The sequence below is a fragment of the Cydia strobilella genome, chromosome 3 (genome assembly GCF_947568885.1).
Source record: "Cydia strobilella chromosome 3, ilCydStro3.1, whole genome shotgun sequence".
In the NCBI taxonomy this organism is placed as follows: domain Eukaryota; kingdom Metazoa; phylum Arthropoda; class Insecta; order Lepidoptera; family Tortricidae; genus Cydia; species Cydia strobilella.
The window spans coordinates 14,642,514-14,669,506 of record NC_086043.1 but is presented as its reverse complement, the minus strand read 5'-3'; the positions used below and the strand labels follow the sequence as shown (position 1 = coordinate 14,669,506).

The 26,993-nt window shown below is 38.0% G+C and overlaps 2 protein-coding genes across 2 annotated transcripts; both read left to right on the top strand.

Moving 5' to 3' along the window:
* Window positions 1–458: 458 nt before the first annotated feature.
* Window positions 459–6,999, top strand: LOC134756291 (uncharacterized). Its single transcript, XM_063693124.1, has 3 exons — window positions 459–563; window positions 2,538–2,735; window positions 6,881–6,999. The coding sequence occupies exons 1-3, from the start codon at window positions 492–494 to the stop codon at window positions 6,950–6,952; spliced, it is 342 nt and encodes a 113-aa protein (XP_063549194.1). The 5' UTR covers window positions 459–491; the 3' UTR covers window positions 6,953–6,999.
* An 8,943-nt stretch (window positions 7,000–15,942) lies between these two features.
* Window positions 15,943–21,240, top strand: LOC134756221 (uncharacterized). Its single transcript, XM_063693050.1, has 3 exons — window positions 15,943–18,909; window positions 19,801–19,968; window positions 21,226–21,240. Exons 1-3 carry the CDS (start codon window positions 15,943–15,945, stop codon window positions 21,238–21,240), a joined length of 3,150 nt encoding a protein of 1,049 aa, XP_063549120.1.
* The last annotated feature ends 5,753 nt before the right edge of the window (window positions 21,241–26,993 follow it).

Here is a 26,993-nt window from a genome sequence, read left to right as displayed (position 1 = left end):
TGCGTTGCAGATATAAAATTATGGTCCCTGAATAAATCAATTATACAAATTTTATAGAATTTAGTAAAGTGTATTTATTTTTATTTTATCAAAACATACTAAGTAGTTAATTTTTATTTTCATAATTATGTACCTATTTAACTTGCGCGCGGCGGCAATACAAGTTGCACATTATCGATAACTTAATATCGACAAAATCACACCAAATCGGTCATGACGCCGAACATTCCTAACATTCCTCAGACGTGCACGGAATTCGCGCGCGGACAGTATTTATTAGTAAAGCAGTCTCTGCATAACGTAATAACATAATGAGATGGTAATTAGCACACGCGAACTTATTGATAATATTAATAAAAGACACTAATAATGAGGGTCATTAAGAAGTACTTGTTAATGGTTTTGAATTCGTTATAAAATCGTGACAGGGTCTATTAATATTTAGTATTGTATGTATCGTTGGCCAAGAAGTAGATAAATGTTATTGAAGCATGGTCAATTTACCTCAACCCGAAGAACAAGTCGCAAGAGCCGTGGGAGAGAGAGGCAGTAACCGATTCCAAGTAAGTTTTATACTTATGAATTTAGAATTTTAATGATTGTACGGGAAACTTCCACTTCCGCCTATTATGCTTACGCCCATTCTATACTCCACTATGGCATACTCCTTTGGGGTAATAGCACAAATGCCAATGAGTTTGAGTTTTACAGAAAAAGTGCATCCGAATTTTAGTGAACATAAAACCAAGGGAAAGTTATTGACCATATTTTAAAGAGCTGGGAATATTAACAGTTTTAAGCAGGTACTTATACATTTTTGAAGTTGCTAAATAGAGCTGTGTTTCTTTCGTCAAGCTACACAGCTTACCCAAAGGGTAAAAACGGGACCCTATTACTAAGACTCCGCTGTCGTCTGTCCGTCCGTCTGTCACTAGGCTGTATCTCATGAACCGTGATAGCTAGACAGTTGAAATTTTCACAGATGATGTATTTCTAAACTGAAATAATGATGATGTATTTCTGTTCCCGCTATAACAACAAATACTAAAAACAATAATATAAGTATTTAAGTGGGGCTCCCATACAACAAACGTGATTTTATTTGCCGTTTTTTGTGTAATGGTATGGAACCCTTCACGCGCGAGTCCGACTCGCACTTGTTTTATACAAGCAAAAGACCGCCACACAAAAGCATTAAATCTTCGCCAAAACAACTACCTTTCTTTGCCTATTTCTAGTTTAAAAATATTTCATTCCGGACCACACATGATGTGTATAAAAATCTTTAATAAAATACCCCAATCAATAAAATAAATCGAAAACCCAAAACTTTTCAAAAAATCGCTTAAAAATACCTAACAGATAAATCTTCTTACACGCTGCAGGAATTCTATGATGAGGTATCATATCATTAGAAATATCTATATCTGATGTACTTAATCTACTTTGTTTCATTTTATGTTAATGTAATTAATATAGGGTGGGCCAGTGATAAATTCTCTTTTCGTATTGACGTCTTTCGTTAAAATGCATTTATCATTAGCCCACCCTTATGCTTAAAGTAAGCAAATTAGCACTTAAAATTCACTACTCAATGTGATCTCATATACGTAATTCCGAAGAAATGATGTGTAGTAGTTTGCTACATTTATAAGATTGCTGCGCCCATGCGCTAATATTATGTATGTAATATGTTTGCAATAAAAACTTTTGACTTTGTGTATTCAGTTTATTTATGATGTATGAGATTCTGCAGCTTGTTTTAGTGTCCTTAAATATTTATAGGTATTTTTACAAACCAAAACAAATACTAAACACAGAATAAAATAAATATTTAAGTGGGGCTCCCATACAACAAACCTGATTTTTCGCCGTTGTTTGCGTAATGGTACGGTACCCTTCGTGCGCCAGTCGGACTAGCACTTGGGCGGTTTTTCTAGTTCATTAATGATTTAAAATGCATATCGTGCTCCCCTAAAAAAATTGTACAAAAAGCCCCTACAATATCAGATTATGCATTATCATTCTAACGGCACACATGCCAAGTTTGAGGGTAATCGGATATAGTTACCTCTAACTATTAGAAATGGGCTAAATTAATGATTTGTCAGTGACGTGAACCGTGAACACAAAACAACATAACAGATGAAGCCAAACATTCTTCAATAAATTAATCCTCATATGATAAGAGACATAAGGAGAAATGAAATTTTGGTATAATAATATTAGTAATTTATTTTTGCACTTAATGCGGGAAGGTAGATATGTACTAGCAAAGTCTTCCAGTTATCTATTAATGTACCTGCTTACCTACTAACTACGAGTACAGACTAGCGTTTAAGATAGATATGTTGCAAAATCTACCTTTTCTGCAAGCCGGCCGACGACAAAAAAATGAAAAAAAAAAAAATGAAAATGAAATCCAAGTCATTTAAAGATTTTAGCTATTGTTGCTTATCCAATTCGAAAGATAACACATTTTCTATGTATGTATGTGCGAAATTCCCTAATATAACCAGTAACTGTTATCTGGTCAGGGCACGCGCAGTCACCATCAGTGGGGCGCGCGCTACGGGCGGCGCCGCGAGCAGATGCGGCAACGGCTCGAGCCAGCCACGCTACTCGAGCTTGAGCGGCTCGCCGCCAAGACCGTCACCCTTATGGAGAAGTACGCGCCCAAGTCGGAGAACAACTTCCCCATGGCCATGGAGCTGCTGCGGAGGCAGCATAATCTCGTAAGTATTATATAAGAATATACACCATTATAGCCATATAGCCGTGTGGTTGTCTACTAAGAGCCTATAGCTAAGTCTCCTCTATGCGCGTCCCAGTTGGTAAACAAATCCGTGGCTTCATGAAGATGTATCTATCTAGGTATCCTATCGCCTTAGAAACAATTAACATTCAACAGTCCTAAGAAAAATGTTAAACAATTTGGACACAACAATACGGTCGCATTAAGATTTTAGACGCATACATAAGTACATCAGTTTGGCGAATGACAATACTGTTTACTGCAGGGTAACCAATTATAAGTAGTTTTTTCGGTTTATCTCGTAAAATACGCAATTGAGCCAGACACTTTGATACCAATTATCTTCATAGCAGCTTGTTATTCCTGATCCCGTCTTTTGAAACACTAAAATTTCCATACCTCGTTCATTTTCGTTCGTTTTATTTAATACATATATAATCATGCGTATGAATAAAGGTGACTGTCCAATTGTAACTGCCGCTGCACTGCAGTTGCGACGTTACGCGGTGCCGCATTACTGTAGCAGCACGACTGCGGCTGTTGCGGCGTGCAGTCGCGACAGCGTTCGTTGATGGCTTGTCAATGTCAAGTCATATAATGTCAGACGTACAAATAAAATACTAATTTACTGTTGTATTTTTTACGTGAAGAAGCGAGTGACGATAATGCTACATGCTACATGAAAAAGAAGACCAGTTTGCCTTTCTACAATAGTCAGAGTCCGACGAAGGCAGCTACGCAATATTAATAAAAAATCTGATATTTAATGGTGATCCTTTATTCAGATAATATTGCCGATTAAATGAAAAGCAATTCAACATTGAATGAGACTTAATAATTGACGAAATACAATCAAATTACTCAAATAAAATTAATGCAGAGGAAAAATTATTCTCAACATTAAGGTAAGTTCACAATGTGAAATTTTCTTCCCCAACCTCTTGCCTAAATGCGTGACCACCAGGTGACCACCGCACACAACAATCCGATGCGATAAATAAAATTATTTGTAAGAGCTATAAGTAATTGCGCAATTTACACTTCATATTGTCAAGTTTCCTATTTGAAACTGAAACACAAATTAAAATCCCTCTTGTGTTGCAGGTGTCCATGGGCGGCACGGCACTCTTTATGATATGACCGTGCATCCATATAAAACTTGACGGGCGAGACAAGAAATCCTTTATGAAGAAAGCTATTGCCCTCACCTTGGCCGATAGAAAGAACTTCAAATAAATTAATTTGAATAATAAATGGATTCCTCGTGTTGGTGTGATGAAAAATTGCGTGGTGCACTGTAACAAAGTTTGTTTAAACCTCATGCCTTAAGACCCCCGCAACTGTCAATATTCTAAATTTTAAACCATTCGCTTCTCTCGTGGTTCAATTTTGTATCCTTTCGTATGTTTTTATATCAATATATTACCAGGAGGTATTAAACAACATCTTTGCTCCTTGTAATAAAAATTAATGATTGCTTCGTTTATTTAGCTCTGGAATGGCTTTGCAAATTTTGCAATGACAAAATTAGAAAGTGTCGCCATAAACGACATTATATAATATGATATTACGACTAGAGTTGCCAGGAATATTCGGCAACTATTCGGCCTATTCGGCCACTTTGCCGATTATTCGGTATTCTATTTGCCTCTCTATCGCTCGTGCCCTGTCGAGCTTATAGCTATCCTCGCAAAACTACGAAAAATTAAAAGAACAGTTTATTTAATGAATTTATCATGAAATGATAAAAAAATTCACGTAGGAAAATATAGCTTGGCCAGGATTACGGAATATTAAGTAATATAACTTAGTTTTATTGGATGTATATACTATAGTAACTACATCCAACTCCAACCGTAACTTGGCTGAAATCAGGGTAGCAAAAATACAAATGCAAGTTACATCATATATTTTGTAAGTGATTCGATTCGTAAGGAGATTTGATTCTTAAAATTGTAACAAGCGTCCACTGTTAAGGACGCTTAGCACCTTGTGGATTATTTCTACCTATTTGTTACCATTGGTTAGATATTGTATTACATGCCAATTTTGCTTAATTTATTTGATAAACATAAATCTTAATATAATATAGAAAGAGCATAATACAATACAATAGGTATTAATAATAAATAACATAATAATTAAAACTAATAATAAACTAAACATCTAATATGCGCCTCCACCCTGCATCGTACCCGGCTCAAAAGTTCCCATGATGCCTGCAGCATTCCCTCGCTGCACTGCATTTGAGATCTGTTGAATCAGGTACATTTTGCTAATTATAGGTATTCTGCTATTTCAGGTCATCACGTGTGGACAGGTCATTTCCTTTTTAGATACGGCTGTGGGATATGTACAAATTTCTAGAGAAGGCGGAGAATGTAAAGTTATAGCAAGAATAGTGCCTGGGCATAGATTTAATAACAAACTATGCAATTATTTTCTGGTTCAACAAGAGTAGAACCTACATCAACTTCAACTGAATGCTAATAAACAAAGCCCTCATTGTCAACCTCACGTGCAGAACATGTTGAACATATAATGTATACACTTTTTTGGGAAACAGGTTTTTCCTAAATTAATAAAAAAGTAAAAAATAAGACTGTTTTATTTTTCACAACTCTTTATTAACTTTAGTTTTGTCCGCCATGATCATGATATCAGCAGCTTGAACCTTGAACTACAACTTGTACCTGGAAATTAGAAATTATCTTTTCAGTTTCATCAAATAAGTTACATACTCGTATATGTATGTCTGTTTATTGAATTTAACTTCAAAGCAGTAAAACGGAGCTAGTAGGGCACAAGCTGTGTTAAACGGTTTGTCTTTAGATATTCTGGCCACATCATCACAGAAAATAAATAGGTAATAGTGATCCGACCACAAAAATGGACTTTTAAATATTCGTAGTAAAATAATATTAATTTTATACTTACATCGACGTGATCCTCACAGCAATAATGTGGTAACAACTTGAAGTATTCCATTCCACATTTACTTCACGACAACACCGTCTTTCACGTAGGTCTTCGCGGACTATTATTTTTGTAAATCATTCCCACGAATGGGAACAACGTTTTTGATATATTAAGCAATCAGAATCTACTGTTTAGGGTGGTTTAGGTATCAAAATTATAAATCAAATCGTAAAAAACTAGCGGTTTAACTGAAAATTTTCATTATGACAATTGATGACAATGACAACTTTGACGTGAGTGACGGATTTATTTACTATGGTTCGATAACTTTTATTATACGATGACTTTATTATATTCAGCCTCGCGAGAAGTTCAAACTAAGGTCATCAGTATATTTGTTGAAATATCTTCAATCTTCGATTATTATATCGCAGCAAATGTCGGAAACTGTTTAAAAACCTCATATCTCGAAATGGTTTTCGAAATAGAACATTTAAAAAAAATGAACAATCCTAATTGTGCATGCATACAACTAGCGCGGTGCGTGTTGTACACAATTATTGTGTACAACACACACGTTTCCTAACTGGCTCTGTGATATGGCTCAATATAGATTAGCAAAAAAGTTTACAGTAGGGACAGTCGCCATCACATATATCGGAGCGACCGAGGTGCTAAAAATATCTGAACACTAGCGCCTTGACAATAAAGGCGTGTTCAGATATTTGTGAGCTCCTGGGCCGACCCGATATATCTGCGATATATGGCGACTGTACCATCGGGGTTGTATATCCTTGGGTGTAATAAGCTCCTTATTAGAACGTAGTGGTTATATCCTCTTTGCTTAGAACTACTCATATCTGTGACCCAAAGACATTTCAGTGCAGGTGACAGATTTGACGTGCGGTCTGCAGCCGCAGTTGCAATAATACACTAAATACGCAAAAATGGCCATGCTACGTGCAGTCGGCCTTGTCATTAATTTTACTATGGAAATTGACAATAACACCGACGTGTCGGAGCAGTAGTGCAGCTGCGGTTGGGAAAACGTTAAAATCACCATATTACGTGCAGTCGATATCGTCATTCATTTTACTATGGAAATTGACAATAACACCGACGCGTTCAGGCCGCTGCAGTAGTGTCGGAGCAGTAACGCAGCTGCGGTTGAAAATGGACAGTCACCTTAAACATTTGTTTTTACAGCATTTCGTAATGGTCTGCGAGAATTGTCACGGCACACACAACTACGACGAGCTCGTAGCCCCCGAGCGATGACCCTGCTGATGCTGTCCCTCGTTTGGACCCAGAAATCCATGGTCAAGGCGCTTAGAAGTACTCTGTATGTGGACTATGGACGTGACGATGAGCGACTCGAACCAGGATTCCTTGTTAACGGACGGGCAGGTCGTGAAGAGAGAGTTCGGTAGAGAAGCGGTCTTTAAATTAAACGGTTACATGTCATTGAAAATATTCTAATATTTGATAAAATTAATACTGTTTTAAAATGTAATAAAACTCAAATAAATCAGTTATTTATATATTCCACCTGGTTCCGTATTTCTAATTATTTATTCGTAACCCTTGTAGTTATCTTTAATTTCTCATGCTCTGAAAGTGGATCGTTGTTGTCCTAAGAAGTGTGCAGAAAATGATACGTTTCCGCACTAGAGCGTTTTACTTTTCAGTACGTTTATTTCTTTTATATTATGATAAACAATTAAAATTTGATATGAAATGGATTTGCTGTACAATTTCCATATAAGTTGTTAGTTGAAAGTACCCTCAAGAAATACTAAGTATAAAAGTTTATACCTACATAGACTTTTTTTTATTACACTTGTACTTGTACTTTCCTCGTATTCAAAATGAAAAGTAGTGTTAAACTCGGGTGAAAGACACCATTTCAGTCTCGGATTATTGGCGCTCTCACTGCATTCGAGCGCCATACTACCTCAACAGTAATAGGTGCTTTTCATCCCTTGGTTAACAATCTACTATTTTTCGTTAGACAAAGATAGATATAACTCCGTAATAGATGGATACAGTCTAACTCTTAAATGCATGATTTTTTCTTTTTGCCTGAAATTAATATATGTCTTACATAATTGTTTACTGATTCTAGGAAAAATAAAAATATAAATTAAAACATCGATTTTCACTGCTTAACCAGTATTAGAATTTACATAGGGTAAATAATAATTTATGTAAATTTATACAATTATTGGTAAAAGATATAAAAAATCTTACTACCATTAGAAATTTATACTATTTGTAATATACCTATAATAAAGATTTTAAATATAAATAATTACAAACCCCGAAAAAACCGCCTAAATTACATATTAAAAATCATTAAATTTTCCCAATTTTCCGCCATTTCGTGTTAAAAGAAATGTATTTTTTTTAAACTTAAATACTGCGCAAATTTCAATAAAACGAAGGAAAGTGTATTAATTTACGATCAAAATAATTATAGAGGACCAAATAGAGTTTACCTAATGCATAAAATTATATGTTTTTTGTTGTGTACATACATACATCACTATGCATTTAAGGGCTAAGGAAAAAACGTGCCTCGAAAATCAAGAAAATTTGATTCTCGTTCAGAGGGCGCTATTAGCTTTGGCCAACTGTCGTATAGATGGCGTTGACGGTTTCGTTTGTTATTTAACAATTTTAACGCATATCAGTGAAAGAACATGGGTCAAAATCATAAAAATAATTAATGGAAATAAAAAAAATCATTTATCCATATCTAAATACATTTTATCGTATTTTTAAAAATATTTATTTTTAGTTTTAAAGTGTGTCGACAGATGGCAGTGAATTTACTGGGGTTACAAAATTTACTATGACAGTACCGCTCTAGTATAGGTTACTCTATGGTTCTATCAAACACAAATATAAGTTGCAAGTGACTGAAAGGTGCAAACGAATTTCAACTGTTTCTTAGTCATAATAGATGGTTTGTCAACAATTTGTTTAGTTAAATCAACTGCACGTTTTATATGATTGATTTATTTGGCTGTATTTAAATATTTTCAGTTTTATGAATGCGTGTTTGCAGGTTGCAGTTACATCAAAAGCCTGGCGAGCAAACACGGCGTTAATAAATAAAAGCAAATTCGTGTTTGTAAGCAGCAAGTTTTATTAGATTTCAAATTCGGCATTGAATTATAGAGTTAGACGAAGAAAAGTCTGCATCGACTCTATCCTGCCAATCCTACCATACAAGTTTCATTCTATTTTTCGATGAGGTTTTTTTGATAAATTTTTGTACCACTTTTTTGCCATTTGCACAAAATTTGCCAAGGTAAGCCACGGCCGACCAAGAGCAGTTGAAGCTACTAAAAGTCAGCTACCCCTACAGCGTAGGTATATTCAATTTTTTATGAGGTAGGGTTTCATGCAGCCGGCCACCGGACCGGACTATTAAGAACTTGGCGGCAACAGTCGCTACCTACCTATTGATAAGGTCGGTGGAGGGAGAAGTGGCGCTGATTATCACAAACACATGTAATCTTATGAAATGTCGCACATTGTCGCTAGCGGCAGCCGCATGAATTAATTTTACTCCATAAGATTTATTGTAGAAAAACCAATAAAATGAGGGCAGCACCAGTCGTGCACCTAGCGAATCTACGGTGGTAACTATATTGGGAATCGTCGATTTCCGTCGCATCTCGACAATTTAATCACACGTAGTATGTGTGGATTCCTCTTAATATAGGAGTTAAAATTGGAAATTGGCCGCTAGTTATATGTAGGTGCAATCAAATATGGGTAAATATTAAAGACTGTCAATGTTGATTATGATACAAATGGCATCACCCAAGATCCCAATACATTCCCAATTAAACAAGTGCGAGTCGGACTCGCGTTCCAAGGGTTCCGTAGGTACATTACACAATTTAAACAATGTATTTTTTATGTAAAACGTGAGTGAAATGTCTTTAAAAAACCCGTAGGGGTCGGATCAAAAACTAAGTAATTAAGCCCGACTCACGCTTGACTACACATTTCTAATAGGTTTTCCTGTAATCTCTATAGATTACAGGAAAACCTATGTAAAGATCCATTTTGCGTATTTTTTTCAAAATTTTAGACCCAGTAGTTTCAGAGATAAAGGGGGGGGGGGGGGGGAATGGTCATTTTTTGCATATTTTCGTGAAACTTCTAAATTGTTTATTCTAAAATTATATAAAATATATATTTGAGATTCTCACAATGAGCTTCTTTCATTTGATATGTAACACAATATAGTTTAAAATCTTTTTTTTTAATTTGCACATTTACCCCCAAAAGTGGCCCCTATGTTTAAAATTCATTTGTTTTCGTTACATGTTCGTCTTTGGGTCACAAACTTATAGATGTATACCAAATTTGAACTTAATTGGTCCAGTAGTTTCGGAGAAAATAGGCTGTGACAGACGGACAGACAGACAGAGACAGACGCACGAGGGGTTCCGTTTTTTCCTTTTGAGGTACGGAACCCTAAAAAATCATATTCAATAGGGAATATTACGCGAAACTCTCCATAGGTGGCGCCATTACCACAATCCATCACAATCTGAGGTTCTACCGCTTAAGAAGGAAATCGAAATCTCTTTATCTAACCCCTCTATCACTTTTGCATATTCGAGCGATGAAGAGGCAGATAACTACATTTAGAGTTTCCCGGTAGGCCCTTTGTAAACAAACCGCCTTGATGCATCAATGTCATATTATATTATCTGTGAAAACTTATCAAAAAACAGTTTAAGGCACGGAATGTTTATGTTACTCTATGGTTTATAATGGGTGCTAGTGCTGCACTCTGGTGGCAGAACATTGCAGTAATATTCCCTATTGGAAAAGAGTTGCATTTATTTTGTATTATTTATTTATTTTGGTTCAATTCTCAAACACAACCAAATCAACTCTATTCCGTGCAATATAGGTTCAAATTTCAGTGGCAAAAAAAAGATCCCAGTACTGCCAAACTAAAAATATAAAATTTTTGTGATCAACTTGCTAAATATTCAGGTACATAACCACATCTACAACCGTCGACAGAGAGTTGTGTCGTCGTGTAGCATCGATTTGTTTCCCTTCAAAGATAGTGTGTACAACGCTTTGATTAAGCTTGTTTTTACCATGCTATCTGTTAAGGCAAACAAAAATATTCCAATAGCGTCGATTTTCAAAGTACGATTGTTAGGACTTAGAAGTCAACTCTGCTGAGGGCGTCGTATTCCTGGCCCAATTTATTTTATTACTTATATTTACATTACTTCATCATATCAGTCCTTTGTCGCCCACTGCTGAACATAGGCCTCTCTTTTAGTACGCCACTTGTCCCGGTCCCGAGCTACTCTCATCCAGAAGTGACATTAGTTGTAAACTATTAACTTAAAACCGGTGCCTTGCTACCTATATTGTATCATTCAAATTCTATTTGAAAGGTATTTGTTTGGTTATAGTTATTATGCCCAAAATCTAAAGAAAAAAAATGCCCGGTAAAAGTGCGGTAAAAGTACCACTACTTACTCTACATCACAATAAGCGTAACATAAAGCGCTATACAAAATACCGAGAATTTGCTTAACTGATCCCAAATACAATAATAAAGAACAAAGCGACTTTCTATGGAGATTATTAATTCTTTATTATTGCTTGTCTCTGGTAGGTACAGCGCTCGGGTGTTAATTAGCAGAAATCGATTAAATAAATCGACTGCACCTGCAATTATTGGATAATTGATAATATCCTGTGGAAAATAAATGCATCGTCAACCCTATATTTCGTAAATAAATTGACGGACACCAATTTGAACGGCAGATGTACTCTGTATTACGATACGCATATATAACAACAGTAAGCGCCACTTGGACCATTCCACTAACCCGGGGTTAACCGGTTAAACCTGGAGTTACCATGGTAACCAGTACAATTTGACACTGGGTTAACGGGTTAACCCCGGCTTAGTGGGATGTTACAAGTGCCGCTTACCTATTTATGGTGGTTATACAAGGTGGAGCAGTAGGTAATGTATTTGGATTGTTTGCACGAAAATCCTAACGTACCTAAATTGGCTGCAGTTAAGTAATTGATTGATTGTAATTTTGGTGCCCTGTCAAATATAGTAATTTATACAACAGTTTCATAACAATGGTTATTATTATTTAAGATCCGTATGTAAAAAATAAGGCCTATCGTTTTATAAACAATCAAACATTACTCTATAGATAGTATTATGGTAGGCGTGACACACTTTGACGAGTCGAACAAGCCCCAGATGCCTTACATGTTTGCATTGCACACAAAGTAGAAAACGTTGTTAATACCTGTCGCTTATATCAGGTGAAATGAAATGTTACCTCTTTGGTTTCTATCGATTGATACAAATCTTGCGTGATTTGTTAGCAGGAAAATCTGTAAAGGTCCTTCCACACTCATGCGCGAATCACGGCGCGAAGCCGCGAACGCGAGTGTGGAGTCGATTTCGCTGATTAGCGAACTAGAACACTCGCGTTCACGGCTTCGCGCCGCGATACGCGCACGAGTGTGGAGGGGGCTTAATAAATAATACATCATACGCCTCGGTGTGAACTTACCATCATAAGGGGAGTATTCTAGTTTTGTATACCATGATGGTATTTTTTTTTATTATTTGTCTAAAACCATTGGTATATCACTAAATTTCCAGATGCTTTCGGCTCGTGATTGCTCCAAGAATTTATTGAAGCACAGCCTACAGAGCGAGAACGAGCAAGAGCCATGCGATAAGCACACGGACAGCATGATTCTTGGCTTCCCGCTGTAATACATTGGTTTTTCTAGACAGAATTCTGTAAGTTTAGGCCAATCAAATTAGATCCAAAAAAAGGGATTTGAGAAATTAACATTCCCAGCATGCTGGAAATCGATTGAATACCTTCATTTAGTCCTAAATGCGTATAATCCGAGTTTGCCCCAACCCAGGAGGTGTGCATAAGTTTTGGGGGCCTTAGAAAATACATTTTTCTCCTCACTAGCTCGGAAAGTTGTCTTTTATCCTTTAAAACAAGCGGGAAAAAACGCATTTTGGCCACTAGTGGGGAAAGTAATTTGACCTTGGTTGGAGCATGTTTAAGTAGCTTGACAGATAACAAAACGTAAAACGCTCATAATAATGATTCATTTGATATTAATTATCATTTAACAAATGGTTTGAGAAGCTAATAAAAAATACCAAATTTAGCTTTATTTAATGATTTTATGCCATAAACCTTAAAGTTCCATAAGAAACGTTTGTTTTTTAATAATAATGTTAAATATAATTCTGAACGCACAAGTTGAGTCGATGCAATTTCAAAACGCATCATTGACATTTCATACGTCAGAAATGTCAACATTGTCAACAAATTTTTTACTTAAAAACTTCTCACGTAAAAATAAAGAATTTCCAGAGTTTTTTGTTATAATATCGTAAAAAATGAGTGATTTCAGTGATGAAGATGATCTAACGCCTGTGGATGTTGCACTTTCCTCGCTATAGTGAGGTGAAAAATTTTGTGTTACACACGGGTGCAAATGTATTTTACTTCTCGTGTGTTGAAACACTTGCTACGCTCAGGATTCTGTTTTAGAACCACTCGCTTCGCTCGTGGTTCAACTATAGAATCCTTTCGCTTGCTCGTGTTACAATTCCACATTCGCGGGTAAAATACAACTTTGCACCCTTGTATAACAAATAACTATTACCTTGGATTGACAAAACCACTCGATGTATTTAGATGGACCGGAAGGAATGTATCTAGAAGGAAGGATCAATTACAATGTCACTTCCAGTAAGATTGTTGTGGATCATCACTGGTGTATTTGTTTTTGGATTGTATCACGATTATGCAAAAAAAAAGAGAAATTCAAAGTGGTGGCCATTTTTTACAAACTTTGACTACGAATTCATATAATGGTAACTTTCGGATCTTCAGATTTCAATTTTTTAGGGTTCCGTACCCAAAGGGTAAAAACGGGACCCTATTACTAAGACTGTATGTCTGTCTGTCTGTCAGTCTGTCACCTCTGTCTCATGAACCGTGATAGCTAGACAATTAAAATTTTCACAGGTGATGTATTTCTGTAGCCGCTACAACAACAAATACTAAAAACAGAATAAAATAAATATTTCAGTGAGGCTCCCTGTTTAGTTTTAATACCAAACTATTCGGAACGCATCCTTAAATTGTTTCGTTATGCCACTTTTGTCATCTCGTTCATTCTCACCTTTTATCTTATATATATATATCTCGTTTGGGGCATGCGCATAACACAAACAAAAGGAACAGAATTTTGAATTTGATGGAGAAAAAGAAAGAAAATGTCAGAGCTCCGTGCGGTCGGATTTTAAATGTGATTCGGTGAATTTTATTATTAAAATACTTTAAAGAAGATCATTGGATGTGAAGATAGTAAAAGTGAAGTTACACTTAAAGTGGAGTTTAACTGGAGCCACGAAGACCTGCACAAGCGCCACGGGGGTGAGTGTAGGGATATATTTATATATACGTTTTTTTTGTTTTATCATTGCATCGAGAAACGGGTGCAAATTCTTCGAGGCAACTAGAACCAGCGCAACAAAAAACAGTCAAAATCCAGGTCAACCGGGTGACTGGAAGGCTTAGAATCCATTTGGTCTTCGAGCCGGATTTTTCATTTTCGGCGCCTCGGTAAATTTCATCCGTTTCTTATCATCTTTATATTTCGAGCGGTCGAAATATAATCATTTTTTCACTGCGGTTTCATTTCACACCAATTTTGTGGGAATTATATATTTTTAGGCCTCATTTTTTAATATTTTATATATTGGCTGGGGATTTTATTTTACTATATTTCATACATACCACATTTTTTGGTCGCGGACTTTGTAAAAGAAATTCAATTTGTCATAAATTCATTATATTGGTTTTGACATTTCAAATTAAAACAGTTTTGGTTGCTAAGTTACCATATTGTCAGATTCAGATACTATAGGGTTATTTCGTTCTGTTTGGTAACTGCTACTGCTGCTACTGCCTTGTGGTTGTAGTAATTGCTTAATATTAGTGAGGTCGAGGGTTCGATCCTCAGCTAGGTGCAATTTTTGTATTTTTCTAAACATTTATATTTCTAGTAAAAGCGGTATAGAGCATTATTTATCGGTATTTAATGCTAATTACGGTACATAAACAATTTTTCAGGAGTTCTAAACATTTTCTTTCAGTTTGCGGAATAAATATTTTATAGTATATTAAAGTTAGCGGTTAAAACTTAATATATTATTTACAAGGTGCGGTTTAAATTTAAAGATTTATTGCGGTGTGCGGTACAAATACATTAAAAATAAAAATAATTTGTAATTGTAATTTGTAGCTTTCATGGTGTGGTTCTTGTTCGGGTTCGGGATCCTATTGCTTATATTTATTTGGATTTCGTATTCAAATACTAACGTAAACATGGCGGCAGCTAGGCGGATACAGTTGCTGCAAATGAAATATCATACGGCATGTCATAGTATGGATGTTTTGAATGGATTGGCTTGTAATCCCGAACTGTCTTCGGAACAAGAAAGTGATTTTATGGTGCGGTTTCAAGATTTAGAGAAAGTTTATGAGGCATTTACGGAAATGTTTTATGAACTTCAACTCTCTGCTGCGGATATAGAGAGTTTTGATTTGGAAGGTCATCTTCAGGAGTACGAGACGTACAACAAAAGATACTATTTTATCAAACAACGTCATTTAGGGTTAACTAATTTGAACGCTTCAGCTAATGCGGACAATAGCTGTAGCAGCGGTAGCGGTAATGACAATCCTAAGAGCGCGCGGAATAGGGCAGTTCTCCCTAAAGTCAAACTTCCTACCTTTGCGGGACAGGTGGAAGAGTTTGTTTCTTTTATGGAATTATTCCAATCTTTGGTGGGCAATGATACCACTTTATCGGATACTGAAAAAATGTATTATTTAGCGGGGTCGCTTTTAGGTGAACCAAAGTCCTTGGTCCAGCATTTGTCGGCCACAGGGGACAATTATTCGGTCGCGATAGATTTGTTAAATACACGGTATAACAACAAAAGGTTGTTGGCGGATCGTCTGTTGCACAATTTGTTAAGTGCACCTCACGTCACCACTAAAGGGATAAGTGGTTTAAAAATGTTTTTAAATACTTTGATGGAAAACACAAAAGCCTTGGAAAAGATGGAGTTTCCTGTTGATTCGTGGTGCTATTTGCTGTTTTATATTAATTTTCAAAAGTTAGACGGCAACATGAAGAAACATTTTGAAGACAAGCACGCTGATAAAGAATTACCCACATTCTCGGACCTTATAAGGTTTTTGGAAACCGAAATACGGATTTTGGAATCCAGTGCGGAGCCACAGGCCGGTGCGTCAGCGGGAAGACGTAGTGGAAGTGGACAGAGCCATGTGGTAAAGGCTTATGCGGCATTTCAGAGTGCGGATTCGGCGTCGTCGTGTCGACTATGCGGAAAAAGCGGACACTTCATTGCTAAGTGTGACAAATTCTTGGAGATGAAACCTGCGGCTAGGAAGCGTCAGGTGGTATCGCTTAGGTTGTGCTTCAAGTGTTTGAATGGTCACAACATTAACCAGTGCACTTATAACAAGAACTGTTACAAGTGTAATTCGGCTAAACACCATTATTTATTACATTTCGATCTTCCGGCAACTGGTTCAGATCGTGAACAACGTTTGACGTCAAACAAGTTTACTACAAGTGGGGAGGTTCACAACGCTAGCTCGTCCTCTCCAAGTGCTCCTATTGTGAGTGCACCTTTTCCCAGCGGCAATCCAGGAAGTGCGGTCCCTGGAGTCACTGGACTAATGGCATCACAGGTCAATAAACCTAATATGTATCAGCGAAAGGTGCTACTAGCGACGGCAATAATAAGAGTACTGGACAGCAGCGGAAGCTTCCAGGAGGCGCGGGCCTTACTGGATGGAGGAAGCGAGAGCACATTTATATCGGAGTCATGCGTGCAGAAGTTGGGCTTAAAGCGGTTTAAGCCTGAAGCCTCAATTACAGGACTGAACTGTACTCCTATAAGCGGTTGCAGGGGAGCAGTTAACTTAACCATGGCACCTAGGCTGACGGATCAGCCTGTGCTAGTGACCACAGCTACGGTCTTAAATAAAATCACACATAACCTACCTGAATATTCGTTGCCGGCTCAATTAGCAGATAATTATCGGGGACTGTATCTTGCGGATGAACAGTTCTTTGTCAGTCGAGAGATTGACATTTTAATAGGCGAAGATCTACTTGGTGACATTGTACTTAGCGGGCGCATTAAAATCAATGATCACATTCCACTGATGACGAAAACGGTGTTCGGCTACGCGTTATCTGGTCCAGTCACTATTGCGGCTTCCCCTCAAGTTCCGTGTGCGTCCCATGTCTTCTTCTGTAGCACAACCACAGATCGGATTTTAGAGCGATTCTGGGAAGTGGAGGACATTCCAGTTACTATAGAAAGCCCCAAGGATCTGGAATGTGAGAAGATGTTTAAAGAAACCCATCGACGGGTTGAAGAGGGCAGATATTCGGCACGGTTGCCTTTTTTATCTGATGCCCCTGAAATCGGAAATACTGTGCCAATAGCCATGAAGCGGTTCTTGGCTATGGAAAGGCGGCTCCTCGTGAACGGAAACGAGGCTTTTAGAAATAAGTATGTCGGATTTATGCGGGAGTATTTGGAGACTGGACACATGTCTTTGTGTAACGGGGAACCACAGGACTATAGAAGTGGTAGCTATATCATTCCACATCATGGAATTTTTAAGGCGGATTCGGATAAAATTCGTGTTGTTTTTGATGCTAGCTGCGCATCAGCGAATGGAGTCGCCCTAAACGATTGTTTACATGCGGGTCCAAAGCTACAGCGAGACATCGCGGAAATCATATGTAGATTTAGGCTACATCGCTATGTTTTTACAACGGACATCAGGATGATGTTTAGACAGATTTTGATTGCTGAGGAGGATAGGCGGTTCCAGCTCGTTTTCTGGAGGGAGTCCCCAGACTTACCTTTGCTTGTATATCGGTTGAATACCGTAACTTACGGCATGAAGTCGAGCCCATACCTCGCGATTCGGGCGCTAAGACAATTAGCATCCGACGAGGAAACGCGGTTTCCTGCAGCGGCACATCTTCTCCGCTCTTCGGTGTATATGGATGACATTTTAGGTGGAGCTGACTCCATAGAAGACGCGAGCAAGTTGAAGCAGGAGCTGACGGACTTACTACGCTCTGGCGGTTTCGAGCTTAGTAAGTGGACGTCAAACAGCAAAGAAGTCTTAAAAGACATAGAAGAGGAGCATTTAGAAAAACCTCGGAAGATATTTGACAATTCGGATGGGCCTAGCTTCTATAAAATCCTCGGTGTTCAATGGGATTCTAGCAGTGATAGTTTCTCATATCGTACTAGGCTAGACGATACTAGCGAATGTACTAAGCGGTCAATTTTATCAACATTAGCTAGGGCTTTTGATCCTTTGGGATGGATCTGTCCGGTCATTTTTCAGGGTAAGGTTCTCATGCAGCAACTCTGGTTGAAGAATTTGTCATGGGACGCGAAAGCTCCTAATGACGTGGTTGCGGAATGGCAAGGTATTTTGAAAGAAATGCCCGGAATTTCAAGTCTACGTATGGAACGGTTTGTCTTATTGGACGAAAAGTCTTGTTCTCTGCACGGATTCTCAGATGCATCAGAACTGGGATATGGTGCAGCGGTTTATCTGAGGACTATGGGACAAGATGGAAGGGTGATAGTTAGTTTGATGATGGCCAAATCCCGAGTCTCACCGGTCAAATCAAAACTAACTATCCCGAAACTTGAACTTAGCGGTGCTGCGTTGCTAGTCAGACTTTTGAAATACGTCGTTGCTGCCATCAGTGATGACATGACGATCGACGGAATCTTTGGGTGGTGTGACAGCACCATTGTTCTCTCGTGGTTGAAGATATCACCACATTTGTTGCAGACTTTTGAGGGCAATCGCGTTTCTCAAATTCTGAATTGCGGTTTAGACATAGCCTGGAGACACTTACCTTCAGAAATGAACCCTGCTGATGTCGCGAGTCGCGGTTGTCGCGCATCAGTACTGCTTGAGCACCCTTTATGGTGGGGTCCTCCTTGGTTGTCAGGTGATGCGGAAACCTGGCCCAGGAATATAATGGATAAAGCGGAAGATCCATTACCTGGATTACGGAAGGTAAAGGTAAATGTTCGGGCCTTAGCCGGAATTGTTGACGAAGATAATATTTTTATGCGGTTTAGTCGGTTGGATATGTTATTGGCGGTCGTAGCATATTGTTTCCGGTTTGTCAACAATGCCAAGAATTCGTCTGAAAGACTTATAGGGGTGTTGACAGTCTCAGAGCGACGGTTCGCTTTGCAGCGGTTAATTAGATTGGTCCAGCAGGAGGAGTTTGCGGACGACATCCACTGCTTGACCCAGAATAAACAATGTTCCACGCGGCTACGTCGGCTTCTGCCATTTATTGGGGATGACGGCTTGTTGCGCGTTGGAGGTCGTTTGGAACATTCGAGTTTATCATTTCCAAGGAAGCATCCGGTGATTTTGCCCAAAGCACATAGTTTAACGATTTTGATCGTAGATCATTTTCATGTGACTTATTGCCATGCGGGAGCTACGGTGCTCATGGCGGTATTACAACGGCAATTTTGGATTCTTTCAGCAGGACAAGTGGTTCGTACACGAATTTACAAGTGTATGAAATGTTTTAGGACCAAGGCTAGGCCTACAGCGCCAATTATGTCAGCGTTGCCCTGGGATCGGGTTAACGCGACTGGTGTGTTTCACACTGTGCAAACTGACTTTGCTGGTCCGTTCAGCATTAAACATTCTCGTTTGCGGAACGCAAAAATTCTAAAGGCGTATCTTTGCGTATTTATATGCTCTGCATCCAAAGGGGTCCATTTAGAGTGCGTCACTGACCTTTCGACGGAAGGTTTTCTCGCGGCTTTGACTCGCTTCACATCTCGACGCGGTATGCCGAGTGTGATACGTTCAGATTGCGGAACTAATTATACCGGTGCAAATAGGTATTTGGATGATGTGCGTAGATACTTAACTTCTCAGGAAGTACAGCAAGGGCTTAGCGACGGCGCGGCCAAGCAGTCAATAACATGGCGGTTCAACTCTCCAGCTGCGCCTCATTTCGGTGGTCTGTTTGAGGCGACCGTAAAATCGGCTAAAACATTATTGCGGCGTCTCATAGGTGAACAGGTTTTGACGTTCGACGAATTGGTAACGGTATTTACCAGGGTTGAAGCGGTTCTTAATTGTCGTCCGTTATGCCCGTTGTCCCAAGATCCTCATGAACTGGAGGTCTTGACGCCTGCCCATCTACTTATAGGTAGACCTTTGCTTTCGGTTCCGGAGTACAATTTTGAGGATATTCCAAACTCGCGGTTGAGTCGTTTTAACTTAATTCAAGCTATGTCTCAACGCCTGTGGAGAAAATGGAGTGAACAATATCTTCATTCTCTTCAAATGCGTAGAAAATGGACATCTCCAACTGATCCGCCTAAGCTGGGCGATCTTGTTCTTATAAAGGAGGAAAATTTACCTCCTCTGAAATGGAGGTTAGGAAGAATAGAGGAATTGCTACCCGGCAAAGACGGTGTTGTTAGGGTAGTGCGTCTTAAAACTTCTACAGGTAGCTTCACGCGGCCGGTTGTTAAAATTTGTAGGCTTCCTTTGGAAGATTAAGCGGAGGTAGCGATACCAAACTGTTTTAGTTTAGTGTTTTAATTTATTAATAGAGTTGAATTTTGTTTATTTGTTGATAAAGGCTTTAGCCTTTCTCGGGCGGGGGAATGTTTAGTTTTAATACCAAACTATTCGGAACGCATCCTTAAATTGTTTCGTTATGCCACTTTTGTCATCTCGTTCATTCTCACCTTTTATCTTATATATATATCTCGTTTGGGGCATGCGCATAACACAAACAAAAGGAACAGAATTTTGAATTTGATGGAGAAAAAGAAAGAAAATGTCAGAGCTCCGTGCGGTCGGATTTTAAATGTGATTCGGTGAATTTTATTATTAAAATACTTTAAAGAAGATCATTGGATGTGAAGATAGTAAAAGTGAAGTTACACTTAAAGTGGAGTTTAACTGGACCCACGAAGACCTGCACAAGCGCCACGGGGGTGAGTGTAGGGATATATTTATATATACGTTTTTTGTTTTATCATTGCATCGAGAAACGGGTGCAAATTCTTCGAGGCAACTAGAACCAGCGCAACAAAAAACAGTCAAAATCCAGGTCAACCGGGTGACTGGAAGGCTTAGAATCCACTCCCATACGACAAACGTGATATTTTTGCCGTTTTTTGCGTAATGGTACGGAACCCTTCGTACGCGAGTCCGACTCGCACTTGGCCGGTTTTTATCATGATTAGAGCAAATTTTCCGTCGGACGTACCGTTTACAATCTATAAGCAAAAAAACTGATTACACGCATTTAGAACCAAATTAAAGTATTAAATTGATTTCCAGCTAGCTGGGAATTAATTCTTGGAAAAAATCTAATTTGTTTGGCCTAGTTGTAAGCACGTATGTATTATATAAGTATTCTGTGCTAAAAACGTCTATATTTTACAAATTTTTATATGTATTTACCATAGCTATGCCCCTTCGTTTGAATTTAATTTTATCGATTATTTATTATTACAAGTTAGCAGCGAAAAACTAAGTCCATTCAAACGTTCAGAAGCTCCTTACTCTTATAATAATTAATAAATCGAAAAGCTCAAATGGTGATGCCCACCATTTGTGTTGTGTTGTGGTTAATATAGTACATAAGAATGATTAAAAATATTTGCAATAATGTTAATATCTACAAATAAAAGTGGGGACTACGTTTGTGATAAGCGATCGTCCCCTTTCGTGTTAATAAATTCAGATATTGTTTATGGCACCTGTCTCTTTGCTACATAGACATAGTACAAGTAGCTTTGCTATAGCCGGTCAAGCAAATCTTGTCAGTAAATAGGAACAAAAAAAACTATACTCGTCCTTTTTTTTGGGTGCTAGTACTGTGTAAGACAAAGATAGTATGATTCTCTCTGTCTATGTTTGAAATGAGACATTCCCTTGACAAAGTATATGTAAAAATGTCTATGTTCACAAAATATCTGAATTTATTAAGCAACCATATTCAACTCAAAATTCAGCTCGTGTGTTACATATACGAAGTCTGTGTGTAGACATATTATATACAAGTAGTTATAGACGCGCCACCGAGCGACCGGGATAAGAGAAAGAATATTCGTATAAAATTTGGGCAGCATAGGATTTTTTCTCTTTCACTTATAAACTTCGGTATTTCGTCATCGCCTTCTACCTATGATGCCACCAAAGCTATTTTCTCTTTCCTCTTATAGGAATCGCAATAAGACTATCTTTCTCTATCAAAGAGTGTCAGGCCCTTGGTGTCTACCCTAGCTTGCAACTGCAGTGTTTTAGACCTTAAAGCGTAACACACTACCGCACCGCACCAAGGTGTTACGGCTATTAGAACCGGAGTTAATAAAGCGGGCCACTAATTGGCGGATGCGCTGTATGAAGCTTCCTGGGAGCCGATTCCGTTTTAACAATTTGATGTGGTTTTTATATTATTTTGATACGGGCTTGCACTTATTGGTGTGCGTGAGATGGTGGTAGATGCCTGATGACACGACAGAGAGAGAGAGAGAGAGAAATATTTGTTCCTGAGTTATGGGGGTTTTATTATTTATTTCAAAAAAACAGGACTAGGTATACAATATTTTCGCCAAACTGAAGACGCATAATACGCATATGTTGGCGAATAGTGCTCTCTCAATTTTATACGTATTTTCTTGTTATAACTACATACGGAGTATAGAACGAACTGTAGGTATATACTTATACTTATTATTTATTTATTTATTAACATGTTAGTTTAAGGCAAAATTCCTTAACAATAATAGTTTTTTAATACTTTAATAGCTATCATGTGTACTTACTTCATCTCACGAAGGCTATGACCCTGCGTTCTATGTATAGGTACAGGTACGCCTAGTACCCACAGCTTACTGTGGGACTAGGTCGATCTGTGTAAAATTGTCCTATATTTTTATTGTAGAGTCGGCCTCCTGGTCTAAGTCCCTGTTAGCGCGTGTGGCTTCAGCAAAACACGGCTTCCACAAACGGGGTGCTATTTCGATGAGCCAGTTATTGCCAAAGGCGAACCTGTTGAAGTGGTTTTGATATGCGTCATATATGTCGCAGTAGATTGCTCTCATATAGCTATGGTATTTTCTATACATAGTTTTATGTAAAATAAATCACATGGTTTTATGTATATAAAGGCGAGTCGAACGCTTTTACGGACCAGAATAAGAAAATGTTCAATTCATCAATGTCGTGGAACATCCCCATTGGAAGCTTAAAAACAAACAATCCCTCCATCTTTTTCTTTGATTTCTGTAGTATATGGTGCTCAAAAATAACGGCCTAAAAAGTTCGGCCGTAACTAGAGCAGAACCGAATCTTCGGTTTCGGTTTCGGCAAAAAATCTAGTTACGTACACTGGCTAGCCCGAGAATTCGAGTTGCTAGTGCTCGCGCGAGGGAGTATTCCCGGCCAAATCCGAGCTATAAAGCTGTCCATTAATTGGAAAATTGGGGGAATTCTCGGTCACAAAACCTCTGTTAGCGCATTTGGCTTCACTTAACATGGCTTTCATAAACATGGATGTATTCCCAAGCGACACACTATAAAGACGGCCCTGAGATTCGTATCAGCGATATCACTACATAGCCAAAGGGTTTTATTTCAATCCGAATGTCGAAGCAAACTAATGCGCTTTTCGATTAAGTGCGGTTGTTATATTGAGATCAGTTAGAATGGTTCGGCTGGGAACTTGGCTCGCCCTCTTTCGCGCAACGAAAGGGAATACACCGTCAAATCTGGGCAATAAAGCGGGCTACTAACTGGCGGATGTGCTGTATTGTATGGAGCTTTTCGGTCCCAGAGCCCCTGTTAGCGCATGGACAGCTTACACAAACAGGGATATATTCTCATCGCAGGCATTTTCTAAGGCAAAACAATATAAACGTGATATTGAGGTACATAATCGCAGATGCGTCATCGAAGATCGCCTTTGTATTGATTTGTGTTAGACCAATCTAATACCCAAACCACAAGCATGAAGACTGCCACGAATGCGAAAATTCCTGATAAGCTTTCCACATAACTAGTAACACAGCATGTTCATCTCTGTAACATGCAAATTCTACATGAAAAATTACACAGTCATCATACGAAAAAAAAAAACAAATATTAAAATATAAAACACGTACATGTAACTCTTCTGGAGTTGAAGGCGTACATAGGCTACGGAGACTGCTTAACACCAGGCGGGCTGTATGCTTGTTTGCCACCGACGAAGTGTAAAAAAAAACTTCGCGTCTAAATTGTTTAAACTTGCCGAAATGCCGCCTTTTTCTACTGTCGGAAATAGCATGCCAAACAAGTTACCATATGTATCAGAACATAATTTTATTTCCGTGGCAAGAAGGGTAACAATATATTTCACCACTTTGGTAATTATCATGTCTTTGATGCTGTATGTACAGGAAAATACTATACTGGTTTATGATTGACAATATGGTTTGTGAACATTTGCTTTATGCCTTGCTACAAACAGAATTAAGTCGATATTGAAAGCACTCCACCCTATGTACTTAGTATGCATAGAGTATATTGAATAGTAGTTAGTATGAGACGTTTGTAATATAGACTTTATACTTAAACCGATAAGGTAGAAAATCAAGTGTGTAAAGACTATCTGTCACTCACAAACTAGCAGTAGTATTACGTAGAATATTTAGAAGTACTGAAGACATGGACAAATGGAATGGCATCTCAAGGGAGCACAATTTGATTTGAGAGGGAAATATTCGTTCTATAGAAGCTTTCAATAAGGGGTACACAACATTTAGTTCGTATTTTTAAATATGTTTGTATGTTTGTATACAGTTTCAATTTTTGACCGAGCGTCAGGGAAGGTCCCCGTTTCAGGTTGTGCAAAAATGATTTCGTTTGTCCGGATGTTCTCATCCACAGGTCGCAATTCTCAACCGATTCTCGTAAAATTTTGAGAGCAGGTTCGATGATGAAATATATTTTTTGTCGGTTATACATATTTTTTGAAAAGGTCAAAATGGCGGAGCCATACAATTTTTATATAGTCTACATCTTACAGAGCCCTCAGTTTGACATTTTTTACGTTGGTGGCAAACAAGCACACCTAAATCATCAAGCGATGGCATTTTAGCAGGTTTCAACAATGTATTACAAAGTCTTCGTGTCGTTTACTCAACTTGTGTTTGTAAGTGTAGGAAATAGGAACAGCGACATCATTAAGACGTCATTAACGACTCTCCACGTCGTCAACAGGCGTGCGTTGATTATAATTTACTCGACAAACGAATTTCTCGTCCATTATTCAAAGAGAATAAGGACAAGCTTGTTGCTGATTAGAATAAACTCATTTGCCCGCCATATTGTTCGAACGAGATTTAATTAATATATTTTCAGTGAGGCCGGAACTGCGCACAAGGGTATTTAAATTCAATAATAGGATATTTATTTGAGATTTCTTTCGCGCTCGCTCGGACTCATGTGTTTTAGGAGAGAGAAAAATATCAAATCAGAATCGCATTTATAAATTCTAAATCTGCCTCCGATGGGGTGAAGTCATGCGATATGGAGTTTTGTTAACGCATGATTGATATGGTGCGGCTTTCCCAGGCGACAGATGTACAAACGCAAAAAACATTTTTGTGAAATGAAAAATAAAAAGTTCGGTTATGAATTTCGTTTCCTACTACATATTTATATGTTACAAAATTAATCCATCTATCATAACGTTAATCCCGTTTGTATCTTTAGCTACTTCATCGGAGTTCGCTTCATCGAATCGTCTAAATATTTGGTCAATAAAATATATAATCTTACAAAACTCTGGATCGCAAACTTTTCTTTAGGCATAGGTGTGTTGACTATTAAGTATACTAACTCTCAACAATCAACGTTGGCACATGAGTGCAGTCTGTGCAGTTAACCAATAGTTAAATAAATGCTCAGTGTAGGGTTTCGTACTTACTATTCTATCAAAAAAGGCTAAACGGGGGCTATGCTATTAGTAAGTATTATGTACATGGTACATTACAAGTACAAGGGAGTACCTTTGCAGCGCTTACGCGCTTTACTGTACGTCTTTTTACTAAGAAAAGAAGATTTTTTGTAATAACTTAAAAACTACTTGACTGATCATGTTCGCTATAGTTTTCATTGAAAGTATTTATTAAGCTTTTGTTTTACGATTTTTTGCAGTTTTTGGACCCATGGTTCAAAAGTTAGAGGGGAACTTATTTTTTTTCTTTCGGAGCGATTATTTCCGAAAATATTAATTTCTAGCACTAACGATCACGGAGCAAAGCCTCGGACAGACAGACATGGCGAAGCAAAGGGTTTCTAGGTGACTACGAAACCCTAAAAATGAATTACGACAAAATCAAATAAAAGGGCAATAACGGGTAAGACATTTATTTTATAATAACCATATCTATTAGTACCGACCTAATAAATAAATAAAACGAAAAATTAACAAAGGGGCGTCTAGGTACCTAGTATGTACCTATGCTATGATCAAATATGTAAGATTAAGGAATCACTAACATTACTCTTACATAAATAACTCGCCCAAACCCTATCGGAAAAACCTCAATAGATACACTTTCCAAATTCATTTTGCCACGGCTCATGGGAGCCTGGGGTCCGCTTGACAACTAATCCTAAGAATTGGCGTAGGCACTAGTTTTTATGAAACCGACTGCCAACTGACCTTCCAACCCAGAGGGGAAACTAGGCCTTTTTGGGATTAGTCCGGTTTCCTCACGATGTTTTCCTTCACCGAAAAGCGACACACACACAACCACTATACACATACACACACACTTACCAAATTATTGAATAAAAATTTAAAACTAGCTTTGAATCGTCATTTGTTGCCGACGGGAATGTACCGGTTTCGCCTTTTATTACGTTTGATGCTTTTAATGTGTTCCCTTTGTGTGGTATCGTGCTATACTTACAATAGAAGTGATAAGGAAATTAATAACTGAACGGTTACATATTTTATGATTCAAACTTTTTAAACTCCCAAACGCATTTTTTACATTAAATGGGGTGAACTTTAGACTTTTTGTTTGAGTGACAAGTACGAGGGCCCTTTC